The 25,780-nt window shown below is 39.2% G+C and overlaps 1 protein-coding gene across 2 annotated transcripts in view; it reads left to right on the top strand.

The window, feature by feature from the left end:
• FBN1 (fibrillin 1) overlaps window positions 1–25,780 on the top strand; it is a gene marked incomplete at both ends in the record, with an annotated part of 153,540 nt that overhangs the window by 101,287 nt on the left and 26,473 nt on the right. For both annotated transcript variants that reach the window (XM_080626640.1, XM_080626641.1), the window contains 15 exons: window positions 19–144; window positions 1,610–1,732; window positions 5,392–5,517; window positions 6,063–6,188; window positions 14,278–14,400; window positions 14,946–15,068; window positions 16,820–16,945; window positions 18,508–18,630; window positions 19,213–19,335; window positions 20,252–20,416; window positions 20,808–20,876; window positions 20,988–21,113; window positions 22,428–22,550; window positions 23,193–23,351; window positions 24,126–24,197. In XM_080626640.1, coding sequence (XP_080482766.1) covers window positions 19–144; window positions 1,610–1,732; window positions 5,392–5,517; window positions 6,063–6,188; window positions 14,278–14,400; window positions 14,946–15,068; window positions 16,820–16,945; window positions 18,508–18,630; window positions 19,213–19,335; window positions 20,252–20,416; window positions 20,808–20,876; window positions 20,988–21,113; window positions 22,428–22,550; window positions 23,193–23,351; window positions 24,126–24,197 — 1,833 coding nt within the window. The remainder of the gene's footprint in view (window positions 1–18; window positions 145–1,609; window positions 1,733–5,391; window positions 5,518–6,062; window positions 6,189–14,277; window positions 14,401–14,945; window positions 15,069–16,819; window positions 16,946–18,507; window positions 18,631–19,212; window positions 19,336–20,251; window positions 20,417–20,807; window positions 20,877–20,987; window positions 21,114–22,427; window positions 22,551–23,192; window positions 23,352–24,125; window positions 24,198–25,780) is intronic.

Here is a 25,780-nt window from a genome sequence, read left to right as displayed (position 1 = left end):
CTTTTTCTTTTGCAACAGACATTAATGAATGTGAATTAAGCACCAACCTGTGCCGAAACGGACGTTGTGTCAACCTGATTGGAAAGTATCAGTGTGCTTGCAACCCTGGGTATCAGTCAACACCTGACAAGTTATACTGTGTCGGTAAGGACAAAATCTATGTGGGATCTCTAGTGAATAGGGAGGATATACCACAAATAATTGTTTCATTTTTAGTAGTTGTATAAAGACATTTTTAACTGTGATTCAAAAATCTAGCAGAGTCTGTCAAAAAAAGTATGCAAAAACCCCTAAATGCACACCCATTGCAAGAAATGAATTAAATCAGTGCAGTGCTGCAGCTAACTAATAGCCTATTTTCTCTAGTAAATCAGTCCTGATGCGTAAAATACCACATTATTTTAAGTGGCCTAAGACTTCAGACTTTGATCATTAAGAGGGAATACCTTGTTAAATTCTGTGTTCTATATTTGATTAAAACTCAGCATTCCTGACAGACCATGGGGTAGACTCATGTGGTTCAGTTGAATTTTTCCTAATTTGATCTGCAATTGTCTCAAATATGGGGCCTTTCCAGTGTTTCCTCAAAGCTGTGTTTTGTTAATGACATTTAGCTTAAATCACGTCTCATGCACTCCTTCATATGTGTACATTTTATTGTGCCACAGAAATACATGAAAAATCCACTGGCTTTAATTCTGCCTAGTAGATATTTTTTTTCCCTTGATCCTTACAAAAACTTTGTTGCCGTCATGGTACTGTGGTAACCCAACAGTGGTATTTTTATATGTAGAAAAAGAACTGCAGAGGTATTTCTTTGCAGTCAGCTAACACCATCTCTTTCACTTGCTGGTTTGCCTAACACCCATCCCAGTGCCTATATTTGCAAACACTTGAATGTTCATGGAGTGTGCAAATATTGAGCTTACATTCTGGATTGATGCTGTTCTGGAAAGCTGACTGTCGTGGTTTAAGCGCAGCTGGTAACTCAGCACCATGAAGCCCTTCGGTCACCCCTCCAGTTTCCAGGTGGGATGGGGAGAACTGAAAGAATATAAATCCCACAGGTTAAGAACAATTTAATAACTAAAATAAAGTAAAATACAGTGATAATAGAAAGAATAACAATAATAAAGGTAATAGGAAACAACAAGAGAAGAAATGAAAGCTCAAAGTGATGCACAATACAATTGGTCACCAGCTACTGACTGATACCCAGCCCAACCTGAGCAGTGATCAGTCCCTTCCAGGTGACTCCCACCAGTTTCTATACTGGGCATGATGTGCTATGGTATGGAATACCCCTTTGGCTACTTTGGGTCAGGTGTCCTGTCTGCTTCTTCCCAGCTTCCCATGCCCCTCCTCACTTGACAGAGCATGAGACTGAAAAGTCCTTGTTCAGGGTAAGCGTGACTTAGCAACAACTAAAACATCAGTGTGTTATCATCACTGTTCCCAGACTAAAGCTGAAACACAGCACTGCACGAGCTACTAGGAAGAAAAATAACTGTTACAGCTGAAACCAGGACACTGACTCAAAGTGTGTACTTGAAACATGCTTTAAAGTAGAAGGTATTGTGGGTTTTAACTGTAATTTTCTCCTTTTTAGATATTGATGAGTGCAGCATAATGAATGGTGGCTGTGAGAACTTCTGTACAAACTCTGAGGGCAGCTATGAATGTAGCTGCAAACAAGGCTTTGCACTCATGCCAGACCACAGGACTTGCACTGGTAAGGGAGATTTTGGGAACTTTTTCACTGGAAGGGTTTATTTCAGTAGTTTAAAAATTGACCTTCTTTTTAAGATTAAAGCTTTTATAACAAATATACTGTAAAAACAAAAAAAAAAAAAACACAAAAAAACCCAAACAAACAGCAGTTAACGCATGGAAAGTGAAGCTCTTTTCCTAAAATAAGCATCTCCAAAGTACCAGAAATGAACAACTGCAGACTGAATTGCTTTGAAGGGAATTGATTGTTCATAATTGCAGAAAGTTTTATAGGTTGATTTTGAGTTTTATAATGAAAAGCTGTAATTTTTTTCAGTAGGAGATAAATTTTCTCCCTTAAAGTATTACATTGAATCAAAATCCAAAATGTGTTGAAGTCAATGGAAAGAATCATCATAAACAGAAGCCAAAATACTCTCTGCATGTGTGCTGCTGTATGGTTATATTGGAGAGAGAATAGACAAACGCTAGAAAAAGGAGCTGATTGCCCTGTTCTGTGGTTGCATGGTATCTGCTCTTAAGCAAGCTAGAAAATTCCTGTTTATAATTCTTTGTTTTGTCAAATATAAGTATGCTGCATTACTTCAAAACTGACTTTCAGACAAACTGAAATTTGAATAGCATGAATCTGTCTTAGGAAACAGCTAAGAAAACTTTAGAAATGTGAGAAAATTTTCTGAGCTCTGTAATGGGTATTCTCCTTTGGGAGTCTGGGAGTCATAATCCCAGGAAGTGAATTGTACTTGGTGATTTCCACATAGGTTACTGGAAAGATAGTTCTACTCTATTCTTCTCTGATTTCTTGCTGCACAACCACTGGCCCGCTGAGGCATGTGAATGTTTGCCAGCTGTTTGCCAATTCCGTCCAAGAGCTCCTTGAAGAGCATGAGAAATGTAAGAGGGTTAATCTCTTGGAATAGAATTGCCTTTATAGTTGGACAAATGGAGAGTTTTCTATACCAAATTAATAGAGAGAGCTCATATTTAGAATTTGTAAATATTTATAGACCTCTGAACAGGGTCTCATTTACCCTGAGGCCATTTGCTACTATTCCAAAAGATAAAAGAGTCTTAAAGCATAGTTAAATATAGTTTGTCCCCCCATGGTAGCTTGTACTGTCAGAAAGATATAAAAGTAGCCAGTCTTGAGCAAGCATTGGACCCTTGCTCAAAGAAAGAAATCAACTAATAAAAGTGTACATTTGACCCCAGAATTAAATATTATAGAACTGAAAATACATGGATTAGAAATAGTTTGGTTTAGGTCAAGTTTCTAGAAAAGGCAAGTTAGTGAAAACCTTGCCCAAACATTGAGCACTTTTTCAATGCAAAAATAAAGATCAAAATTGTGCCTCAGCCAGAATCTAAACATAAGTGACAGGATTAGAGGGACATGAGAAGGAAGGAAGGAGGGAGGGAGCAAGCAAGGGTCTCTTAGCCACTCGTCTGTTTTCATCTTCTTGGCTTGACTGGGGACCAAATGACCCAAGTGTATACTTGGACAGTCTTAGGGATCTCAAGTCTACTGCCTAGAAACAGATTTGTGCTGTTTTCCTGTTTGCCCTTAGCCACTCAAGAGACATCTCTAAACCTCATAACACAGCAGGTCATTTAGAGCACCTGACTGCTTATTAAACTAAAAATTTTGGAATAGAAAATATTTCTCTTCTCAAAATGAAAAAGGGACGAAACAATTGCCTTTGTTCTGGGAAGGGAATGTATTTTCAGTGGGTTTGTCCACCCATTAACTTGACCATAAACATATCCATAGAACTCTGTGGTCAGATCTTACGAGGATGAGGAATTAAAAAGTATCTGATCTTAGTTGTGAATTTTTACATATTTATATCCATCCTTGACTTTGAAAAATAATATTTCATTTATAGGCCAGCCAGTAATAGCTATTAGCTATTAATTTTCATACTCTTCTCTAAGAAAGACTTGCATACCATAGCCAACACGTGAAAAGGCTTAAATAGTAAAAACACTGAACACCTTTGGATGACAAGTCAAACTATGCCTAAGAAAATATCCAGAGATGCGAGGGGTCACTTTTAGCACCTTTTTAGTATCTAAAAATACGACTCCTTTCTCTTGAAAAGATGTTAATTACACACAGAACCATCTGGTGAATATTCAAACTCCACATCCTGAAATTTTGTCTCTGTCCAAACTGAGTGAAAACACAAAAAAATTGTATTTTGTGGCATTTTCTACTCATTTCACTGAATATCTGGTTTTACTGTTTTAGATGTTTGTGCATGGTACAGAATACAGTAGCACTGTGACCTGAGTAAGCAAAACACCTATTTTGCAGTTGTGTGAACATGTCTTTTATCTTTAACATCACACAGAGCTGGAACCCATTACAAAATGTATTTCTTGATAATTGAACTGGTAAGAATGCTGTTCAGTTCAGTTGTAGGTCAGGTTTGAATTGGTGAGGTTATGCATAAATAATCAGCTCAATTAGGAGAAACAACAGGTTCTTTGTCAGCTGATTTTCCCTCAACTGTGAAATCAGTACAGTGGCAGGTTAATAAATAAAGTTCTTTATTTCTGTAATTATTATCCCCATTTCTAGAGCTTACTTTTGCATATTAACTCAAATTCTCTTCCAAGTTAACATCTTCAGGCTAGTGTCCATGCCAACATTATTTGTTTGATCAACAGGGACTGGTCAGCCTTTTTCCTTGCAGAAGCTGTGTGTCCACACAAGCACTAGCTGCTAGAAATACCGAAGAATAATGAACACAATATTTTGAATTAAAGTGAGTTTATCTTCTGCAGCTGCATAATTACTGCAATCCAGAACAGAGCAGTCTGATAATGAGTTACACTCTTTCTCTTGGAGAGGGTTCCTGAATCTTGTCCTTTTTCTGCTGCTTTTTTTTCCCATGATATCACTAGGCAGAGTTTCTGATTCTTGCTGCTGCTGGTCCATGCTGGTGCTGACACATGTCAATTCTAGGGAGTTTTAGAAGGAACACTAATAGAACCCCAGGGACTCTGAAAAAAATTCAGATCTTACCATGGCTGCATTAATATTATAAAGTATCTGCTTCTGCAGCTTGACCCCAATTAGTGATGGCTAATTTCATGAACTGAGAAAACAACTTTCATGCTAGAGGATATAACTATATGGCTGGCTGGGCTAGTCATTTGAAATGCTAAAAAAATCCCCATAAAAAGTCTCAGTGAAATATTATTCCCATCATGAGTTTAACTCTGTGTTTCCAGTCTGTCACACCAGGAGACCTGTGGAGGTATTCTACATGTATGATGACTTTTTTAAGCTCTGTAAAGTTTGACATTTTTGTCACTGAATTTGAGTTCAGAGCTTCCATTGACTTCAACAATGATGGATTGTATCCAGTTGTGTGTGACCATGTGGTTTTCTGTTATGTTGTTGGGCTTTTTTTTTTTTATGTCAATGACTTTTTTACCTACAAAGTTGATTCCTGTCAGAGGGGAGTGTTTGCCGCTGAGCTGGAGTTGAGAAGCTCACTCATCAGGACAGTTATGCAATGTACCGTTCAGTTATTTGCAAGGATTCAGTCTTCATTGTACTTACCAGAGCATTAAAATGCTTGCTTGCCATGATTATGATTAGTTGCATTGAATAAAGTTAGCATATTTTAATCTGATTTTTACCTGTAGATATTGATGAGTGTGAAGACAATCCTAACATCTGTGATGGAGGCCAGTGTACAAACATCCCAGGAGAATACAGGTGTCTTTGCTATGATGGATTCATGGCATCTGAAGACATGAAGACTTGCATAGGTGAGTGAAAGTGCATGTATTCCAAACTGCATTTACTAGGGAAAAATTCCTTATTAAGGCACTCTTTCTAAGTAGGCAGGCAATTATATTTTAAGAGTATTGCACTTATGAGCTTATTTTGGCCACCTGACCATAGAACCAGCCCCCTTGCACAAGCTGTGTTTATCAAATGGAGAGGTAATCTCTGTATATTCCTATAGATTGGGATGCAAACATGATGATCTGTAGTATTGTATCTTTGGGTCCTCTTCCAGTGAGGTTTTTATGCAGCTCAGCTGAAAGAGTGCTTGCAGAAAGGAAGTGTTTGCAGAAAGGCAGATCATGCCATGGAAATATTAATATATGTATATTGATACAGGTATGGTAACATAGCTGTGTTAAACCAGATCTCAAAATGTATGCTAGGTATGGAATAACTTACCTAAGCAGTTTTCTCTTTGCATATGTAGACCCAATTTTATATCAGAACATTATAGCTCAAGAGATTTAATCAGCTACTTTTTAAGAATTTTGTTTAATGAATCTTAATTAATGGGGTTTTTTAGATGTTAATGAGTGTGATCTGCATCCAAACATCTGTCTGAGTGGAACCTGTGAAAATACGAAGGGCTCATTTATCTGTCATTGTGATATGGGATATTCGGGCAAGAAAGGCACAACTGGTTGCACAGGTATGTTTTTAATTAGTAACTTTTAGTTAAACTTCTGAGTCTGCATGCTTTTTTTTTTTCCTCTAGTGTTCAAAAGCTTCTCTCACTGTGCTGCTTTCCAATTAGTTGTGCTAAATGTTGTATCTCCTATCCAAATTTGCTGAGCTTGCATTCTGCTGAACTTCAGTGGCTTGGGCTTATTACTGTATCGTTGGTTTAAAAGAACAGAAAACGCTCTTGCTGTAACTTGACAGGCTCCTGAGAACCTCAGTGCATTTGGATTAGTTAATAGTACACTATGCATGCAAATAACAGGTATCTGTTCCAAGCATTATTTTGGCAAACACAGATGACTTCAAATAGATGCTAAAATATATTTTCAGTTTTTGCAAAGTGGCAGCAATACAGATACTCAACCACATTATATCAGCAAATTCAGAATTTACGTTATTTCTTGTATTGCCAGCAAACAGAAATGAGATTCAAATATACAGGCTCCGAGGGCATGATATTAATAATCCTAGTGCGGGTTTCTCTAGCCAAGGTGTTGAGAGTCTGAGGCTTTGCCCAAATATGAAAGCAAACATATGTTTAATATAATTTTTAGTGTAGACTTAGAATAAACGTTTTTCTGGCAATGTCTTTGAGACAAACTTTTATTCCTAGTCTGTCCTTATTGTAGAGTTAATAATATACTTCTGTAAGTGCCCCAAATACATGAAGCTGGTTTTTTACAGCTCTCGTAGAACAGTCTGAGAGCTGGAGTTATACTTTGCATATTGGACCATGGACGAATATTTGTGCATTAGTAACAGCTGCCTTTGACTTACATATGAAGTGATCTAAATCCAAGAAATCCCTAATTGTACCCTGTAGACCAACATTTCAACGTTCTTTGTTTCTGTGCTAAATTATATGAAGATCTTCAGTACTCTAGACCTGAAAACCCTCGTGCTGATCAGTTACACATGGCGCAGCTAAGGAGCAGTCAAGGAAGATGAAACAACTAGTAGAAGGCAAAAGACAGAGAACAGTCATGGAGGTAGGGAAGGAATCTGAGATATACCTTCTGGGGAAGTGCCTGGAAACAGCCACCCTTTTGGCATCATGTAATGCAGAGTAGTGGCAAATGTCCCAAGCAATACTCTTTTGTTAAAGGAGAGACAAGGAAATCCCTCTGTCTTGGTCCCAGCCAAGCCCAGTGTCCATCCCACGTGGGCTCTTCCCACCACCTCATGTCTTTATCTTTACTTCAGCCCATCCTCTGTTGCTTTTGGCTTTATGCTGGTGTCACAGGGAGGATGGCACTCCCCAGGAAAACCACCAGGAGACCTTAATTAAAACAGGTGCTGTAGAGGGCTCAGTAACATGAAAGAGGTGAGTGGTCTAAGACAAAAATGTGAAGTATCAGTTATGCTGATGCAGCTCAGATGGGATCACATACTCATATTACCAAAATCTTTCCTATTTAAGTAAGAAAAGAGAGGAAGCAGAGCAGGAACTTTCTGTGCTGGTTTCATGCTGAAGAAACTCTGTAGATATGGGTCCCATTGTGACTACAGTGTGCAGATTCTTGCATTCTGGTTTTTAAAGGGTGTGATTTACTGGTGGAGACTTTTGAATTCCCCACCAAATATTTGCACGGTGTTAGAGCAGAGCTGAAGTTCCCATACTTGGGTATTACAGACCAGGAGAGCATCCTTCAGGACTTCTTGAGGGACTTTGCTTACAGCACCTTGACCCCAGGATTCAATTCCTGTCTGAAGGACTGACCAGAAGCATCCACAGTTTTTAGGAACTCCCGAGGAAAAAAATTACAAAAATGTGCTCAATGCTTTCAATGGGAGGTTCTCTGTTTCATGAGAACAACTAAATAACGTCCTCTGGGTTCCATTACAGTTTTGTCTAAATATTTCAGCTCCCTTGTCATTACTGATTGTTTCCATTTTAACAAATAAACATGGTTTTCCCCAATCATTCGACAGTACTCAGATTCCACCCACTGACTTACATTCCCATCCCACACAGATGTTAGTTCCCTTCTTGATTCTCGTTAAGAATGTGGACAGATTTTAGTAACAAAAATATAATTTTTACAAAATGATGCAACCTGTATGCTGCATATGCACGTTTCCTAGACAATGTGCTATGAATGGTTTCATTTCCATTTGCAAGGCACACTGTGGCAAGACTGACTTAAAGCAGTTTTTTCTAGGCAGGCAGTGGTACATAGCCACTAGAGAGAAGACTGCAAATCTTCCCAGTTCCAAATTGCCCAGCTTTATGACAAACATCTCTGCTTTTGCTGTCAATAAAATATACACGTACTTGTGCAGAGATGAAATCCTGTATTGGCACTTGCATTTTTATTTAGTGATTCATCACCACTCTGGAGTATTGCCTGTAAATTTGTAATATTTCACTGTTGCTGTAGAGCCTTAGATTTACTTGCTCTGGTATTTTCACAGAGGAACAAGATCTTCTCTGACTCTCCTATCCATCCTTGCCAGTTACGGCTGTATGTGCAGACCTGCTGTTTGCTGCTGTTGGAGCTGTGCTTTCACTGGCTTAGGGCACTTTTCATAAAGTCAAACTGAACAAGAAGGACTTGGGGACTCAAGTTGCCCAAGATGATTCTCAGGTCAAAAATAAATGTGCTTGAAAAGTAAGCTGGATTTCTGCACAGCAGGCTGAGGGAGTTGGAGGGCTGAGACTGGGCTCTGACTCTGCGAGGGCTGTGCTGCTGCTGTTTGGAGAAAGACTAGTGGAAGATGTTCAGCTGCAGCCTTGGTGTGGGACGAGAGGTTAAAGAGTTTGATCTTGAACGTTACTTACTGTCATCAAGTAATGATGATGATAGTTGATACAGGAGGAGTGAGTGCACACTGCAGGCTTGCATGGCTGACAATAACATAGTTATAAGGAGGAGACCTGATACAGTGAAAGGAAGAGATGAGCCATGTTATTTGCCCTCAGAAATAAGTCTGTAACATTTTGTGGCTTGTATAATGTGCTTGCCTCTCCCCTCTGCATTTTGGCTTCTGGCCATTAATAACACATTGTGTTTCAGTCTTGATGGCACAAGAGAGTGCTGGTATCAGTGAAACAAATACATTTCCCCTTGTGAATATGGGAGCTGGCTGTGTCAGGCCAAATACCAGAAGATAATAATATTAAGATGCTGCCCGCCAAATGGGGTATTACAGAAGGAGTGTATTGTGAGTAGGCGCCTGTCCAGCAATAACATGCTGCGCCCCAGTGTGCTGATGACGTAAGGAGGGATAGCAGGCAACAACAGAATGGCCCCATGTGAAACTCCAAGAGATGCTTACGGTGCAGTATGCTGAATAAAATCCAACAGTGATTCCAAGGGAGAAAACAATTTTACAGGTTTAGAGAACACAATAGTGTAATTCTCTCATATATTTCTGTACTTGTGTGGGTGCTAAGTTGAAATTCACAGCCTTCTCCCTCTGGAAAGCCTTCCCTTTTACCTACCTGATTACATGGGCAGCAACCCAGGAGGAGGAAATGCCTTGTGACTTCCACCAGACGACTGGCCCTGTGGGAATTGGGCCCTGGCTTGAAATACCAGTGAAACGTCAGTGTGATAAAATGCACAAATATGCAGAGAGGGCCAAAAAAATTAAAGTCAGAAAATGCTTAAGGATTTGCATAATTCCTGACAAAACTCCTGATTTATAGGCAGAGTCTGAATTAAATTCACACTTTGCTGAGGATCCTTATAGACTACTGAAGCCCAAATGAAATCCTCAGAAAATGTAAATGGTACATAGAGTACCCTGAGGATTTCATACCTCGTGATGAACATGTGAATTTTCATGAGTTAATTTTCACTCTCATTCTGTTCAAATGCAGAAGAATGACTTGGATGTTTCCAGAGTATAGGTGAGAATACAGCAATTTATCCTCATGCTGCTCTCTGACTGAGTTTAATGATCCACTTCCAGACTGTGTAGGGATGCGCTGTGCAGATACTGGCTAGCCATTTCTTTCCTTTGGTTGCCATGTTTGCAAGCATAGTGCCAACATGACAGGTATATGTGACATGTATTCTTGCTGCACATTCACAGCCCTAAAAATTTGTGCCTCTGTCATTAATGGGAGAGATGCTTTATTAATTGCCAAAGGCTTGAGGGAAAAAATATTTGTCCAGAGAAGAGAACTGAAGGAGCCAACAAAATAGGGTGACTGACAGGTTTTTTTTCCCGGGAGTGCTTGGGATTATTATGATGTCAGATCTGCATACTATTTATCATGCGTATTCTCATCTGTTGTAAGCAGACAACTCCCTTAGTATTAATGGGAGTTGTGCAATTACAAAGCTGAGAACATGTGTGCAGCAGGACTTGGGGCACAATGGGACTGCTGAGGATGCAGTGTCAGTCTCTCATTGGAATGTCTTAATTTTCCTTGGCTTGTCAAGGCCTCATACTGGAGGCAGAAGGAGAATGCTGATATAAATCAGTGACTCACTCCTTTACTCTTCAGTGAAAATCCCCCTGAAGTCAATGGGAATAGGCCATCATTGTGTGAAACCCTGTGTCCTCCTGTGTGCTTTTTGGGTCATGATACCTTTACTCAGACCGAGTAATGCCTTTGTCTTCAAACAATTATATAAAAATAGTTGGAGTGTTTGAAGAGTGTAGTACTGTTTGTACTGCCATGTACAGACAGCACAATCTGAACTCTTGCTTTTATTAAAGATATTTATATTGAGTTAATTTTTTCCCCTACAGAGCTCAACTTCTCCTTTTTGTTTCATTCTGTGAAGCCATAATTCAACACTTATGGCAACATAAATCCATATTAAGCTCCAGTATAAGCAGGCATAAATTCCATTGATTTTACTGCCCCGTTTACACAGGACCGTGTTTGGTCTGAGATCTCTTTTGCCTTGGAAATAATTGCAGTGCAATAAATTTAGGCTTATAACTCATCTGTGCAATGAAAGGAGAGAATAGGAATTATAGCAAAAAGTTGAACACAGATAGCTTTGAAAATAAGTAAAATCTGGGATGAAGCCAGTGATGGTATTTTATATGCCTCAATCAGCTTTCATTAAAGTATCTGAAAAACTTTCCATGCATCAATGAAATAAGCTCTCTGATATCCCTGTAGAGGTAGATGGTATTAGAATATATACATTGCATTCCCTATTTGATCTTTACCCAGTCAAAAAGCATTTAAATCTATTGAATTTTTTTCCTGAAAAGCTGAAAAGGATTTCAGGATTTTGTTCAAAGCAAGTGGAATAGCAGTTCAGTGGATGATCTCTGAGAAAGTTGATCCCACTATAAATACCCATGGTTTTGGATATGGATTTGTGCTTGCAACCTTCATCCCCCAGAAGATTCCAAACTTTTTAGTGTGTGTGTGTGAAATAGCTGATAGAGGAACAAGTGCTGCTGTTGCACTGAGAGATGTTAGTGGGAGCTCTCAGGAGCAAAGTGTTAGTGGGTCAGCGTGAGGTGGGATGGGTTGGAATCCACAGTCCCTTTGTGTAGAGTTGAGAATTTGGGTTAGATTGCCTGAAACTGGAGCCTGAGCATGACTTCACTGTGGTGTAGCTGTTGCATGCAAGTTTCTGTTTGTGTTTGCTGGTGGTTTCAAAAAAAAAGCTTGGCAGCAATCTCTCCACTGATGATGTTTTTTGTGGTGTTTCGTTGTGCTCCGCAGGGTATAAGGAAGCATGTGATTGTTTGTACTTTTCAAAGCATCAAACAATCAAATACAGTGCAATCCTAATGTTAGCAGTGGTTTCGCAGTTTGGGGATAAAATCACGTAAAGGTTAAAATACAGAGTGTTTGCCTCAGCTTTTTTATGTCAGCATATACTGTCAACGTATACTGTAGCTGACCTCTTGAAATTCCGTCTAGTCTTTCCCTCCAGTCCAAGCCAAAATGAGGTGTTTTTTTTCTGACCACCCTAAAGATTTTTGACAGACACTAGTTTCCTGTTTAGGGCGATGTTATCTTCGTATGAGTTTTTGCACATGCTAAAGGCAAATATGCTCTGAGATTATCTGCTCCTGATCCTTTTTTTAAGTTTTAAAAAGTAAGTGTCCATTTGCATGTTTTCAAGCTTGTTGGTGAAGTCAACATTCATAAATAGTAGATTCCAGCTGCCAGATTTAGATCTCTATCTAGACATCAGCATTCAGATCATGGGAATACTCATGTCTGGGGTTTTGATTCAGAGCAATGTCTCATTTAGAAAGAAAACCAGAAAAAATAAGGTTTTGATGCAATTCCGCTATACAGACTTTAAAAAAACCCACCACCACAAAACAAAACAAGAAATCCCAACCCAGCAAGCACAAAACCAACCAATAAAAAAATCCCAAAACCCAAACCAACAGGGGGTTTGTGTAATTTCTGGACTTGATTTTTTTATTATAAGATGACAGATGGATGTTGTCTGCTTCTCAGAGTCACATGTAGCCTTTGTGAAAAGATAAAATATATGTACAGGGCATGGAGAAAGGACTCTGAGCCTTTTGTCTAAAGAAGGGAGGACAGAAAAACCTAAGAAAGAGGTATGAAAGATATGGTTAAGATGGACCTGGACTCTTTCGTCTAAGGCTCCACTTTCTTGCCCTCTTTAAACAGCTAATTGTTTTTTAAGTGCAATGGTACGGAAACTGGAATCTGTGGTTTTGGGGCTGAGAACCGCAAAGGTTACTTTTTAATGGCTGATACCTTTTCTTAATCATCTTCTCAAGAGGGGCCTGAGCTGGGTTTTCATCTGTGGAATCATGCAGAGTTTGTGAGCCCGTTTTCCCTTTCCATCGGCTGTTCTAGATAATGAGATGTTCCGGCTTACTACAACAGCAAAGGCACCTGGAAGGGCTGAAAAAGATGGTATAAATATTATGTGGTTTGATGTGAATTCTAGATAATTTATATCCTGCACAGAAGTAAAGCACAGTTAGAAAGAGTTTGGTTGTAGAAAACACTGTGAAATCCATAGCTCAGATGTCTAAGAAAATTCCTGCCAGTTTTGTTTTAGTTACCAGTATAATTTCTGAAAACTTTGCCTTCAGTTTATACATTCTTCAAGTTACTTATATGGGACATTAATACTGCTTTGTGACAAGGAAGAATGGAGTTCAGGTTGGAGGGTTTTTGTCTATGTATTTTGACATTGCCAGAAAATGCCCAAGAATGAAAACAAGGTGAAAATAGCAAGTACTGAAATAGAGTGTGCTGGCACCAATTCCTACATTGAAGATTAGATGACTTGCTGCCTGGTGTCTCCAAGGATGCTGACTTTTTTCCATTGTATTAGGTTTCCTGAGTTCTTAATAAACTGCATACCTGATGAACTTTGCGTTCATTAGCTGTCACATTAAATACAATGGTACAGCTCCATCCTCCACCTTCCACACAGTCTCTAGCAAAACAGAACCTGGCTTTGTTAAGTACCTAGAGATAATCCAAGCAAGAGTTTGCAGGTGGTGCTGGGCTGAGTCACTCTCTGTGGACTCCAGGATGGGCAGATGGGAAAGCTGTCTTCTTTCTTTCAGTCATGTTAAAGGATGGTCAAGATGCAAGCCAGTACGTTGTAATGGTATCTTTCTGTTGTCAGAGGAGCACAGGTGTTCACACCACTTATTCATCAAATTTGAGCTACAACGTATTGCAGAGCTGCTTGACAAACACATCTCAGGATGCTGAATACCTGCAGTGGTAATCTTTATGAATGCTGGTCCTCTTATTCACAAAGGCTGTGGCCTCACATTCTTTCTGAGCTCACCAGTTAGAAAAAGAAGGAAAACCTGAGTTACTCTTTTTCTCCTTGAATATGAAAGTTACCAGGCTTTGGAGTGAACTGCAGAAGTACTGCTTTATATGCCCATCAGAAAAATAGATAGTAGGGCAGCATGTGTTTGAAATATGCTACATGCTTCTTTGTTTTTTGTTGCTGTGATTTTATTTCTCTTCTGCTTCGTTTTTAAATGTCATGTTCTAAAGAAATGCAGGCTTGCTTTCATGTTTGCACTGTCTTTCTTGGGAAATTCCAGTATCAGCTGGATATGAGAAAGTTTGAGCCATGAGCTCTTCAAACATCTTTCTGTTTTTACAGATATCAACGAGTGTGAAATTGGAGCCCATAACTGCGATAGACATGCCATATGTACAAATACAGCAGGAAGCTTCAAATGTAGCTGCAGCCCTGGCTGGATTGGAAACGGCATCAAGTGCACAGGTGAGTGTCATATGCATTTGTATTTATTTGTAAGGTCAGACAAGACTGGGTCCTACCAATTCTGGAAAAACCAATACCACACCTATAAATTGAGAAGGCAAATGGTTATGAAGGTTGTTAATGTTGATTTGACATGATCCGTTGGAGGACAAATTCTTTGCCATAGTAACTCTGAAATCAGCATTATCTCATGTTTGGCATGTGAATTGGTGAAACAGACTGGATCAAGGAGGGAGATACCGTGTCCTTGAAGGCAGTTGATGGGAGACAGTGAGAGGTTTCCTGGTGCTCCTTGTGGAAACAAGATACAGGTCTTAGTTTTGAGAGTGCCCTGCAGCTTCCTCATTCACAGTTACGTTGTTGGGCTGTGGGTAAGCTGTGCCAGCTTTTCCACTCAGGTGACCCTACATATATGTGGGTTTTATTATGAAAGATTGTTAAAGTAGACCATCTGTGAGCCATGCGCTAGTTAAAGTTTGTGTTCGTTATCTATTTTTTTTTACTAATGCTGCTTTTTTTTCTTTTTAAATTGTATTATTTTAAAGATCTGGATGAGTGCTCCAATGGAACCCACATGTGCAGCCCACATGCTGACTGCAAGAATACAATGGGCTCTTACCGCTGTCTGTGTAAAGAAGGTTATACTGGGGATGGCTTCACTTGTACAGGTGAGTTTTCTTAGGAACATTGAATGACCTCTGGTGGTCCCTTGCAACCTAAGTTAGTCTACAATTCAATACACAAAACCAGCTTTTAAGCATTTGAAATTATTCTCTTAATATGTCATCTTCCATTGTCTTCTACTTCACCTAAGTTGCCACAAGTTGAAAGAAATACTGTGTGTTATACCTAGTCTAAAGCTATTACTTTTTTCAGTTGATAAAGTGCAAGTTTTCCTTGAACTTCTCCTTTAGTTGGAGTAATATAATTTGGCTACTTAGTAGACCAGTCCATTGGCTACCCACCTTAATATTTAAATAATAGGGCACATGCATTGAAATTGCTTCGTAAAACTGCCTAAAAATGTTTGTTCTTTCCACAAGCGAGTGTGTGGTGTGGGTCCTCTTTTACTGAGAGACAGTGTCAGGATGCAGTGCTGTCATTTAGAATGATGGAAGTAGCTGCTTCTGAAACCTCATTTTATGAACAGTAAATGTGATTATAAAACATTGCTAGAGAGATGTTTCCCGCCCACACTACAGTCTTTTGCTTTCTAGAACAGATTAGCTCATGTAAGCTTAGTAATCAAGAACCCCAATATTACATTAAGGATATCAGTGTTGCTACTGATGCTACATGAGGGTGACTCTGGTATAAAGCTCTGATAGACAGCTGGTGGGCCAGTTTTTCAGCTGGTGCCAATCAGCAGCACTCGATCAACTACAGCAGGTTTTTATGGCATCTGAGAATCTGGCTCAGCAGTTTTAAGGCTGAATTTGAATCATTCCAAATTATAAATGGACCCTGGGATTCTGTTTAATTCTCTCTGTCTAATTTACTCTTGAATCTGATTCAGCTTCCTTAGTGGCCTTCATAGCCCAGTGCTCTTTGTTAATTTCCCATATGATGATTTCCAGGAGTCTTTAAACTACATCTTTCAAATAGAGTGCTTGCAGAGTAGAACTTTTTTGTTTTGTTTGTAATTTGGATACTTAATTGTTCATGGATTCAAGAGGTGGCTGGGACTCAAACTAAAGCACACAAGTATTCTGTAAGCCCTCTGCAGCATTTCCTCTGGTAGGTACTACCTTTGATTTGCTAGCCATGGACATTTACAAGCTTGTGAGATTCTGTGAGAGCCAGATTCTGTTGCAAAAAGTAGGGCGTTTTTGTGATGTATAAAACTTCAGCTGGAGAGCAAGAGCCATAATATGTCTGAAGGGCAGTGTAGCCCAGTAGCAAAGCTGGTTTTCTCATCAGCTGTTAACCTGCAGTTTAATTCTGATAAAGTTGTTTTCACCTCAGTGCCACTTCTTGTCAGTGTTTTTGTATGTTTGGCATGGAGACCACCTATTACCGTATGTATGGTCATTGCACAGTAAACCTCTTTTTTCAATTGCTGCCTCCAGGCTTTGCTGTAATAGAAACAATAACTGTAATAAAATTCACATGCTTATGCTGAGTCTAAATTTGACCCTGTGTACTGCCTCCAGTTATTATTAACTGTAGCTACTTGTAGGAGTCTGTGCCTCTCTCCAGTTTTCCTTTTGATTAGACGTAGTATTTTCAACATGTCAGAAATATACCAAGCTGTTACATGTAATAGCCTCTGGACATAACTAGATTGCAATGTCTTCTGCAAGTGTTCAGAGCTAATGGAATGATTAAAATCCTTGGAACACTGCATGCTTCAGCTGAAGCAAATGTTGGTGAGAAGGTTATGTTTACTGAAAACCTGCAACTTCTCTTCCTTTTACAGACCTTGATGAATGCTCAGAAAACTTGAATCTCTGTGAAAATGGACAGTGTCTCAATGCCCCTGGAGGATATCGCTGTGAATGTGATATGGGATTTTTGCCAAGTCCGGATGGGAAAGCATGTGAAGGTAATTCTCTGTAAGCTTTAAACAACACTCAGCAAATTCTGCCTTAATTGTATTTTATGTTCGAAAAATCTTACAATTGATTGCAGTTGTGCTTGTATTGAGTGCTCCATGAAAATTGTCAATAGTACTTGCTTTTTTTTTTCATTTTATTATGGGCCTCTAGATGTTCATATACCTCCTGTATATATAAAGTACAGTCATTTGGAGCCTATCTTATGGTGCATTATTTGTGGGTGATCCAAGTAGCACTGTTAGCTGCCATTTCATCTTGATCATTTGTACGCAGTTCTTCATTTTACTCATAATAGTTGAACAGACAAAGTTGTTACATTGCCTTGGCATATATGAAGCTGAAAAAGACTGATTTGGTAGCTAATACAGTGAACATGCTTTGAGGGTTTCTGAAAGGTGTAGAAATGGAGTTGAAACGAAAGAAAGTTTAAACTTCACAGAAAATTTATATGACCACCAAAAAAAGAAATAAATCCCATGAGTATTTGTTCAATTTTGAAAGTCAGTTGTTAGTTAACTATTTGCAACTCGTTTGTAAGAGCATTGCATATGCAAAGATTCACAAAAATCGAATAATAAGCATGTTACCAACATGAGTAAGGTCATTGTATTTGATTGGAACATTTGAAATCTTCAGTTCATAATGTTGATCAGTTAAGTCAGTCAAGAAGAAGCAGCCGTATCATCTGACATAGTAATAACTCTCAGTAACTGATGTTTGATGGAGTTCTTAAGTACATCACTATAAATAGGATTTATTCTCCCTGAAAAGTGCATTTTTTAGTATTCTACCAAGAGAAATAATTTATGAGAGTGAATTTTTGTGTAAACTAAAACAATATTAGATTTCATAATGTTTCATGCAACAATTTACTTTCAAACCTTTTAGCTAACTTTAAATAGCTTATGTAGAGCCTAGCTCCTGTTGCTAAAACAGACTTTCCTTAATGCCTCAGATGTGTACACTAAATGCAGTATTTAAAGGTCCTTTGTAAACAGATACCTTTTTTTATTGTATCAAATGTTTGTTCTTTATGCAGTGCATATGGCATTCAGTAAGTACTGAATCAGATTCAATGGTTTGGACAACAGGCACAAAAGCAAGCTCTGCTTGCTAAACCTAAGATCTGTCAAATGCAGAAACGTGAAGATGGGCATCAAGTTCACCTTTGGGCCCAAGCTCTTCCTTTGCTGTTGTCCAGCTTTCTGCAGATGACTATTGATTTAGAATAAACATCATTTTTTTAAAAGCATATCTCCTGCTATGTTTAGTTTTGCTACTTGTCAGATTAGCCCACTAATAAACTCAGTTCGTTTCTGGCATGGCTTGCAGAGATGCTGTAAGGAGCCTTTTGCCCCAAAAGAGGTTATAGATTAGATTTCTTAGACTCCGAACATTAATCTTGCATGTTATTTTTTCTGGTCTTACGTGGTGTGCAGAAGCAGTTGACTTCCAGATCCATGTTTGCTGAACCTTTTTTGCAGTTCTCTGTCTGCATCTTAAAAAGATAAGGAAACCTCATATTTTTCTCCTTCCATTCCTCTATCAGATATTGACGAGTGCTCACTTCCAAACATCTGTGTCTATGGTACTTGTCATAACCTTCCTGGACTTTTCCGATGTGAGTGTGAAGTGGGCTACGAGTTGGACAGAAGTGGTGGTAACTGCACAGGTAAAGATAATTTTGAACAACATGCTTTATAACTTTCTGTGAGTGTCATGGTCAGTTCCTTAGGAAACTCCTTTTAAAATCTATACTAATCAAACTGGGCATAGAAAAATATGGTCTTCTCTACTACTTAACACAGGATTATCCTTCTTGCCTTTTCTATAGTCCTCTTTCACCTTCTTTTTCAACCTCTGGTATCCCAGTGGCTGAAGAGAAGAAGGGGAAAAACAGCAGAGAGAATCCCTCTGGCAAAGGTGTGTTGTGCCTTGTAGTTCCCATTCACATTACTGGATGGCAAGCTGTGACCTTGTTGTGTATTTTTTCCTTAGGTATTTTTTTTTAGTACTTTATGTGAATTTTAGTTCATAGATTGGTTTTCCAGGAAAAACACTTTTTTTTTTTTTCTTTCCATGAAATGGTGAATTCATCTCAGACTACTGGTCTTCTAAAATGTGTTTGTATTTTTTAGAGCTTTCTGGAGATCAGTATCTCATAACTTTGTGGTGGCCAGCATATGATACCTGGTATGTCATGGTCTGCACTGTCCTAGAATATTTGCTTACCATGTGCTGTTTTTTGTTGCAGATGTTAATGAATGTGCTGATCCCACAACCTGCATCAGTGGCACCTGTATCAATACTGCTGGTAGTTACACCTGTGAGTGTCCTCCTGATTTTGAGCTGAATCCCACCCGCGTTGGATGTGTTGGTAAGAGACCATTTACAAATGTTATTTGTAAGTGAAGTTGGACAGAGGGGCTGCAAGGCTAACTGCTTAGGAATAATGTTCCAGGTCATGGAAAAGGGCTGGAATATACTCTCCAACTCCCACCCCAATGCCCCCGATTTAGAAGTTGTAATAGTGCAGCAGGAGTATGTCCAGAGTGATGTAGCCTGCCAGCAGTGCCCGGCTGCCAGAGCCAACCCCTTGGGGCTTTTTACAGCTGTCCACAATTTACAGCAGGCATGAGTCAAGTTTAAATTTTCAAAAAAACAAGCTTAAGCCACCATCCAGCTGGCCCCAAGATGGCAGGCGAATGGAGCTACGGCACAAAGCCACCCATGCTCTTGGAGCACTGAACACAGCTTGGCTAGGTGCAGCTTCACAAGCAATGGAAATGCTTTTGTGTTACGCTCCAACTACTTAGTAATCTCCTGATATTTTTTGGCTTTTGCTTGTTTAAGAGGGTGTAGGGATGCTTCTCATATTCAAATGTATTTGATATCCGTAACATTTAGTAGATGCTTTCATGGTTGATAACGTCAGGGAGAGGAGAACGCAGTGGGTTTCTGGAATCAGAAGGATGTACAAATGTGGATGAAAGTGTAAATCAGAATAAGAAAAGGCATGGCTAAAAGTGTAAATCAGAATAAGAAAAGGCCTGGCTACTGCTCTTGGTCACACTGAATAAATTCCCTGCTTTGTGAGAAGTCCAACAAAGCCAAGGAATGGGGTACCACTGTCCTGTCTTAAGTGGGAAAAGCTGGGCCCTCATGGACAGCACAAGTTACTTGCTTTGGCTGTCCTAAAAGAAATGAGAGCCATCTGAAGGTATCCCTCATCCTGAGATGATGTGATGTGTTTTTCTCTCTCATGTGTTTGTCATTATGTGCATTCTGAATAGATACACGATCTGGCAATTGTTACCTGGACATTAAAACTCGTGGAGATAACGGTGGCACTTTCTGCAGCAATGAGATTGGAGTAGGTGTTTCCAAGGCCTCCTGTTGCTGCTCCCTGGGCAAAGCTTGGGGAGTTCCCTGTGAACACTGCCCACTTGTGAACACAAGTAAGTCAGCTTTCCTGGGTAAACACAACGATACAGTGTGTTTGGATTTTTTTCTGATTTAGCCAGGTGACTCAAATACTGGTGTAATCATTTATTGTGTACATGCAGGGGACAGGTTTCCACCTGTCTTAACCAAAAACTTAACTGGTCTTTTGAAAAGATTATTTAGTCAGAATATTCTTATCACTTCTGAGCAAGTTTGCTGTTACACAGAAAACTACATTATGGAATGGGATAGCGGTTGACTTTACAGAGTAAAACCTAATGTTCGTATCTGGTTAATTTGTTACTTTACATTTAAATTACCTGTAATAATCTGGTTAAATTTCAAAAATAATTGTGCTGAAAATGTTTCTACTGTTTTAGGTTCATAAATGTATTTTGTTTTCAGCTGAATATAAGGTTCTATGCCCTGGAGGTGAAGGGTTCCGACCAAATCCCATTACGGTTATATTAGAAGGTAATGTTTACATTTTCCTATATTTACACAGCTAAAAACATGAAACTCTTCAGCGAGTGTTGCTTTTCATGGAAAAGCATGAATTAAATATTTGTGGTTTTGTTTGAACAGATATTGATGAATGTCAAGAGCTGCCTGGACTTTGCCAAGGAGGAAAATGTATTAATACATTTGGTAGCTTCCAGTGTCAGTGTCCATCAGGATACTATTTGAATGAAGAGACTCGAGTGTGTGATGGTATGTAGCCTTCATTTTACTAGTCTTCTGCTTTCATTCTTAGAAAATGATTACAGATTAATATGCAGAATTAATCTGTCCTTGAAAAGAAACATAACCAGACTAAGCAGTGTAAAATTTAATGATGGGAAAATTGGAACAAGTTGAAGCCTTGCATTGAGAGAGAGAAAATTCCTTCTTGACCATGTTGAAGTATATGCAAATTTGTGTTTAAAATCATCAGATTTTGATCAAAACCAGAAAACCTATCAATTTTTCTTTTAGTAAAACATAATTTGCTAACCAGCTATAAAAAAGTAGCTGTTTGGTAATGGGTAATCAATAAGCAGTCAGATAAGAAGCAAACTTGTCCTATGAGTCTGCTGGGCTGGTTACAGTGTGTCAATGCTTTTTTACACTGCTTATTTTCTCTCCTGCTGATTTTAATGTCCAGTTGAAAATACTGTACTGCAAAACATTATCCTCCCACTAGCACAGTCAGTAGTGCATGTTTATCACATTATAACATGTCAGGTTGTATTGGCTATAAAACTTTAAGCAACCCATCAAGCCCTTAAATTTCCATTGTATATGCTGTCTTCATCCTTCTAGACTGTTAATAATGTTAATATAATGCCCATAATGTGCCAGACACTGCAGAAATACAAAAGATTCAGATCCTAAATTAAGGCTGAAGTGCTTCATGCCTATTGTGCTTATGTAGCTCAACAAATGTTAAAGAAAAACTACCTCTATTTTTCCTTAGGGGTGTGTCAAAGGTACATTAAAATGGTAAAGCTAATGAAATGCTTTTGAGCTGTTAAGAACTGAGGTGTTTGGGGGGCAGTGTTTTGTTTGGGTTTGGTTTGTTGTTTTTTAAACAAAGGTTAAAGTCTCTTGATGAATTAAACATGACATCTTGTGTTGGGAAGGTTGCTCACTTTCCCTGGTCAAACAGACTGTTTTAGCATTACTTATTGAAATGGACACTCTGCAGGGAAGAGTTTTGGTTCTTGTCCAGACTGGGGAATCCAGAATGGATGGGATCCTCAAGTACTATTTTTTGTGTAACAAATGCAAAAAGCAAATTGTTGCCTCTGAGACTGCCTAGACATTAGAATTCCCACCTTCACATCAGAGGCAGGCTTTCCATGGCCACCTGTGCCACCACTTCTTTCTCTGTGTGGACATTGCTCCACCATGACTTCACTCAGAGCCCCTTCAGCTCTCCTCCATCGGTACCTTCCTACCTCAGGCGTTAGTGAGACATTTTTGTTTTCAGAAGCACAATGAGAAATCTTCCATGGCCGCTCACTGCCTTTTGTTCTCTTCTAGATGTGAATGAGTGTGATACACCTGGCATTTGTGGACCTGGCACGTGTTACAATACTGTTGGGAACTACACCTGCATCTGTCCTCCTGATTACATGCAAGTCAATGGAGGAAACAACTGCATGGGTATGGTTGTGTGTTTTTTAAAGCTTTATCTTGGTGCTTTGGGCCAGAACCTTACTGGGAACAAATGCAAACTATTTCTCTGAATTTAGTTATGCAAGAATTACCTAAATGGCAGATCAAGCCTCTTTGATAAATTTCATTAAATAAAACAAAGCTGATCACTTTAAGTACGTATCTCAGTACCTCATCAGAATTTCTTCTTTAAGTTGATGTTTTCCATGTTTATGTCTTCCAAATTTCACTTCAGCTTTAAAAGCTGTAAAGTACACTGTAAAGTAGTGTAAAACACTACTAAAATTACTCAGACTTCACAGAATGAAGTCACAAGCTGTGTACAGTTCTTGGGGGGAACCATGAACTAGCTGGTGTTTTTCAGTGTTAGGTTAAAGGCCAATATGAAGTCCTTTGGGACTGATCAGTATTACAGCCATGTTGGTTGCTCTTGAATATTTGTGTTGCTAACTTTTTCATACATTTAGAGTAATTTTCCAGGGAGAAGCTGTTCTGTGGTATTGTAGAGTGCTGCAGCATCTATTTGGCAGGGCTCGAAAAAGTACCTGTGTGAAGGAGGCATCTCTTAAACCCTTCATTTTCCATAAGAATTGCTAATGTGTTGACCTGGGGTTTTCTTCATTTTCACAGATATGAGAAGAAGTCTGTGTTACAGAAATTATTATGCTGACAATCAAACCTGTGATGGTGAGCTGCTTTTTAACATGACCAAGAAAATGTGCTGCTGTTCCTACAACATTGGACGTGCATGGAATAAGCCCTGTGAACAGTGTCCTATCCCGAGCACTGGTACGTTTTTGCATTGCAAAGCCATGGTGACATCATAATTAATATTAGTGGGTGTAATTTTTTTTGAGATGCTTTGTCTTTGTCTGCTCTTGTGTGTCTAAAATGAAGGGATTGGTTACTTTTTTGACCTGGAGGTGATCAGCCCCAGTCACAATGGAGGCATATGTGGAGTGGTTTGTGTTCATGCTGGTGGGCCATGCAAATATGGTGTCTGCTGTGCCCTAACTACTGATAGCCATGGGTTTACAGAGGTACCTTGGTCTTCTCTGAGAATGGTCTGTGACAAGCAGCTAGATGTTAAAATGTGGGAGGTTTTAGGCAAATTGCATGACCATACAGACCTTCTCCACACTGGGTAAGACTGCAAAGTTCAGCCCAGGACATCCCAGCCTGGTATGAGGTAGTTTGCTTCAAGAGCAAACTTCCTAGACACTTATTCAAATAATTTCCAACTTAGGGTTCAGGTTTATAAAAGTCAGATCTGGACTTGTATGTGAAAACTGTAATGCACAGAGATAAGCATATGCAAAATAAAATCAGCATGTGATCCCAAGCCTCCGACATCTTTTTATTTGCTAATTTCAATGGCCTTTGTATGAGAACGCAAGTGCATACTAACTACCTCTCATGATGAGCCTTGGGGAAGGGTCTGTACACCTCTGCATGCCCTGCAGGTACTGCAGGAGAAGCATTATCTTGGATAAAGGATGTAATGAATTTTGACTGTTGATTAATTCTGACTACTATAATCACTGCCTTGTTTTCCTGTTGCAGATGAATTCTCCACACTTTGTGGAAGTCAAAGGCCTGGCTTCTTCATTGACATTTATACAGGATTACCAGTTGGTGAGTTGTAATTTCTGTTTTGAACTAAATTCCTTGCTACCTCTGCCCAGGGGAGGGGGAGGTTTGTTTTCCCAATTATTTTTTTCATCAGAGGAATAGCAACTAAAGAGCGTAAGGGAGTTCCACCCTTCGTTTAAGTCTGAGCCTGCGAATGTTCTGCCTAGCTCCTCCTAGCTGGCAGCAGTGGCAATTGCTGCTTGTAATCAAGGCAACATAAAGCACCAAAGAAACTGTAATCAGGCCTACATGAGCAGGGCACAGATAGTGGGAATAAGAGGTCTGGGAGTAAGGCCAACCAGCATTTGGTCTGTGAGGAATTAGGAGTCTTTCCTTCAAACTAAAGCAGAGATTTAATCTGGCATTTCACATCAGTCCCCCTGTGTATTGGTTTGACATGAAAATCCTTTTTTCTGCTCAGCTGGAATATTTCTCACATATGTTATTGTGTGTAACATTTGAATCATGAGTGACAAATTGCAAAACAAAAAGAAGGGGGAGAATGAGGAATTCTAAGACAAGGAGTTGAGTAAATCCCTGATGGGACTCTCTTTTGTTTTTATTCACACAAAAATGCAAATAAGAAGCAGATAATAAACAAACAGATAATGTAACAAACAGAGGCAGCGTATAGGCAGTAATCAAGTTCTTTAGCATTAAGCTATTGCTGTGATACAGTGTTAAGCTAATTAGATGGAAATATTTCTAGTAAAGTGGGGATGTAATTTCTGAAGAAGTTACAGAAATATACAGTATTTATTATTTACCAGGTCATTTCATAGAAGCAAAGTCTCCCTTCTAGCTCTTAGCATTAGCCCAAATTGTTGCTCAGTCTACTCAAGCTAATTGGGCCATTCATCAGCATCACCAGGGAGACCTTGGATCATGCTAACAGGTACAGGTGAAAGCTGCATCTGTAGCAGTTGACGTGTGCCACGAGTGCTGCAGTCAGGAACAATCTGAAGCACCATCCCACAGATGCCACCAGTCAATCTCAGTGCATGCAGCATTATGGTGGGAATGATACAGACAGAGCTTTACACTATGCAAATCACAGGTTTTCCCTGCTGCTTTGGGATCTTGGCAGGTCTCATCAGCTGTAGTGAGACTCAACCTGCTGCTTTTGCACAGGAATTGCTCATGTCCCTTAATTCTGTAGGCACAGGGCATGGGACTGTGGCAATTTTTACTGAAGGGAGAGATTTTGAAGAAGTCTTTGAATTCTTTTGTGTTGTCAGAATATTAAAGATGTGTAACTTAGGGACCAAATAAGCATGACATCTAATTGTAATAGCAGCTGGGGTTTTTATTTGCCAAAACCAGTTACTTAACCCAGGTGTACATAGAGTGTTGGCAGTTTTTTGCTGCCTGGCTTAATCAATCTAATTAGTAGCATGTTGGCAGCACTTCAGATGTTACCTGGCATTGGCAATTTCAAACTGTTACATAAAAATCATAGAATAGTTAGGGTTGGAAAGGACCTTAAGATCATCTAGTTCCAACCCCTCTGCCATGGGCAGGGACACCTCACACTAAACCATGTCACCCAAATATGAAAGGCTTTTTAAATTAACAAGGGTAAAACA

The sequence above is a fragment of the Psittacula echo genome, assembly GCF_963264785.1.
Source record: "Psittacula echo genome assembly, chromosome: 10".
Lineage (NCBI taxonomy): Eukaryota > Metazoa > Chordata > Aves > Psittaciformes > Psittacidae > Psittacula > Psittacula echo.
Note: the sequence above shows the minus strand (reverse complement) of the source record. Positions and strands in the feature narration are given on the sequence as shown.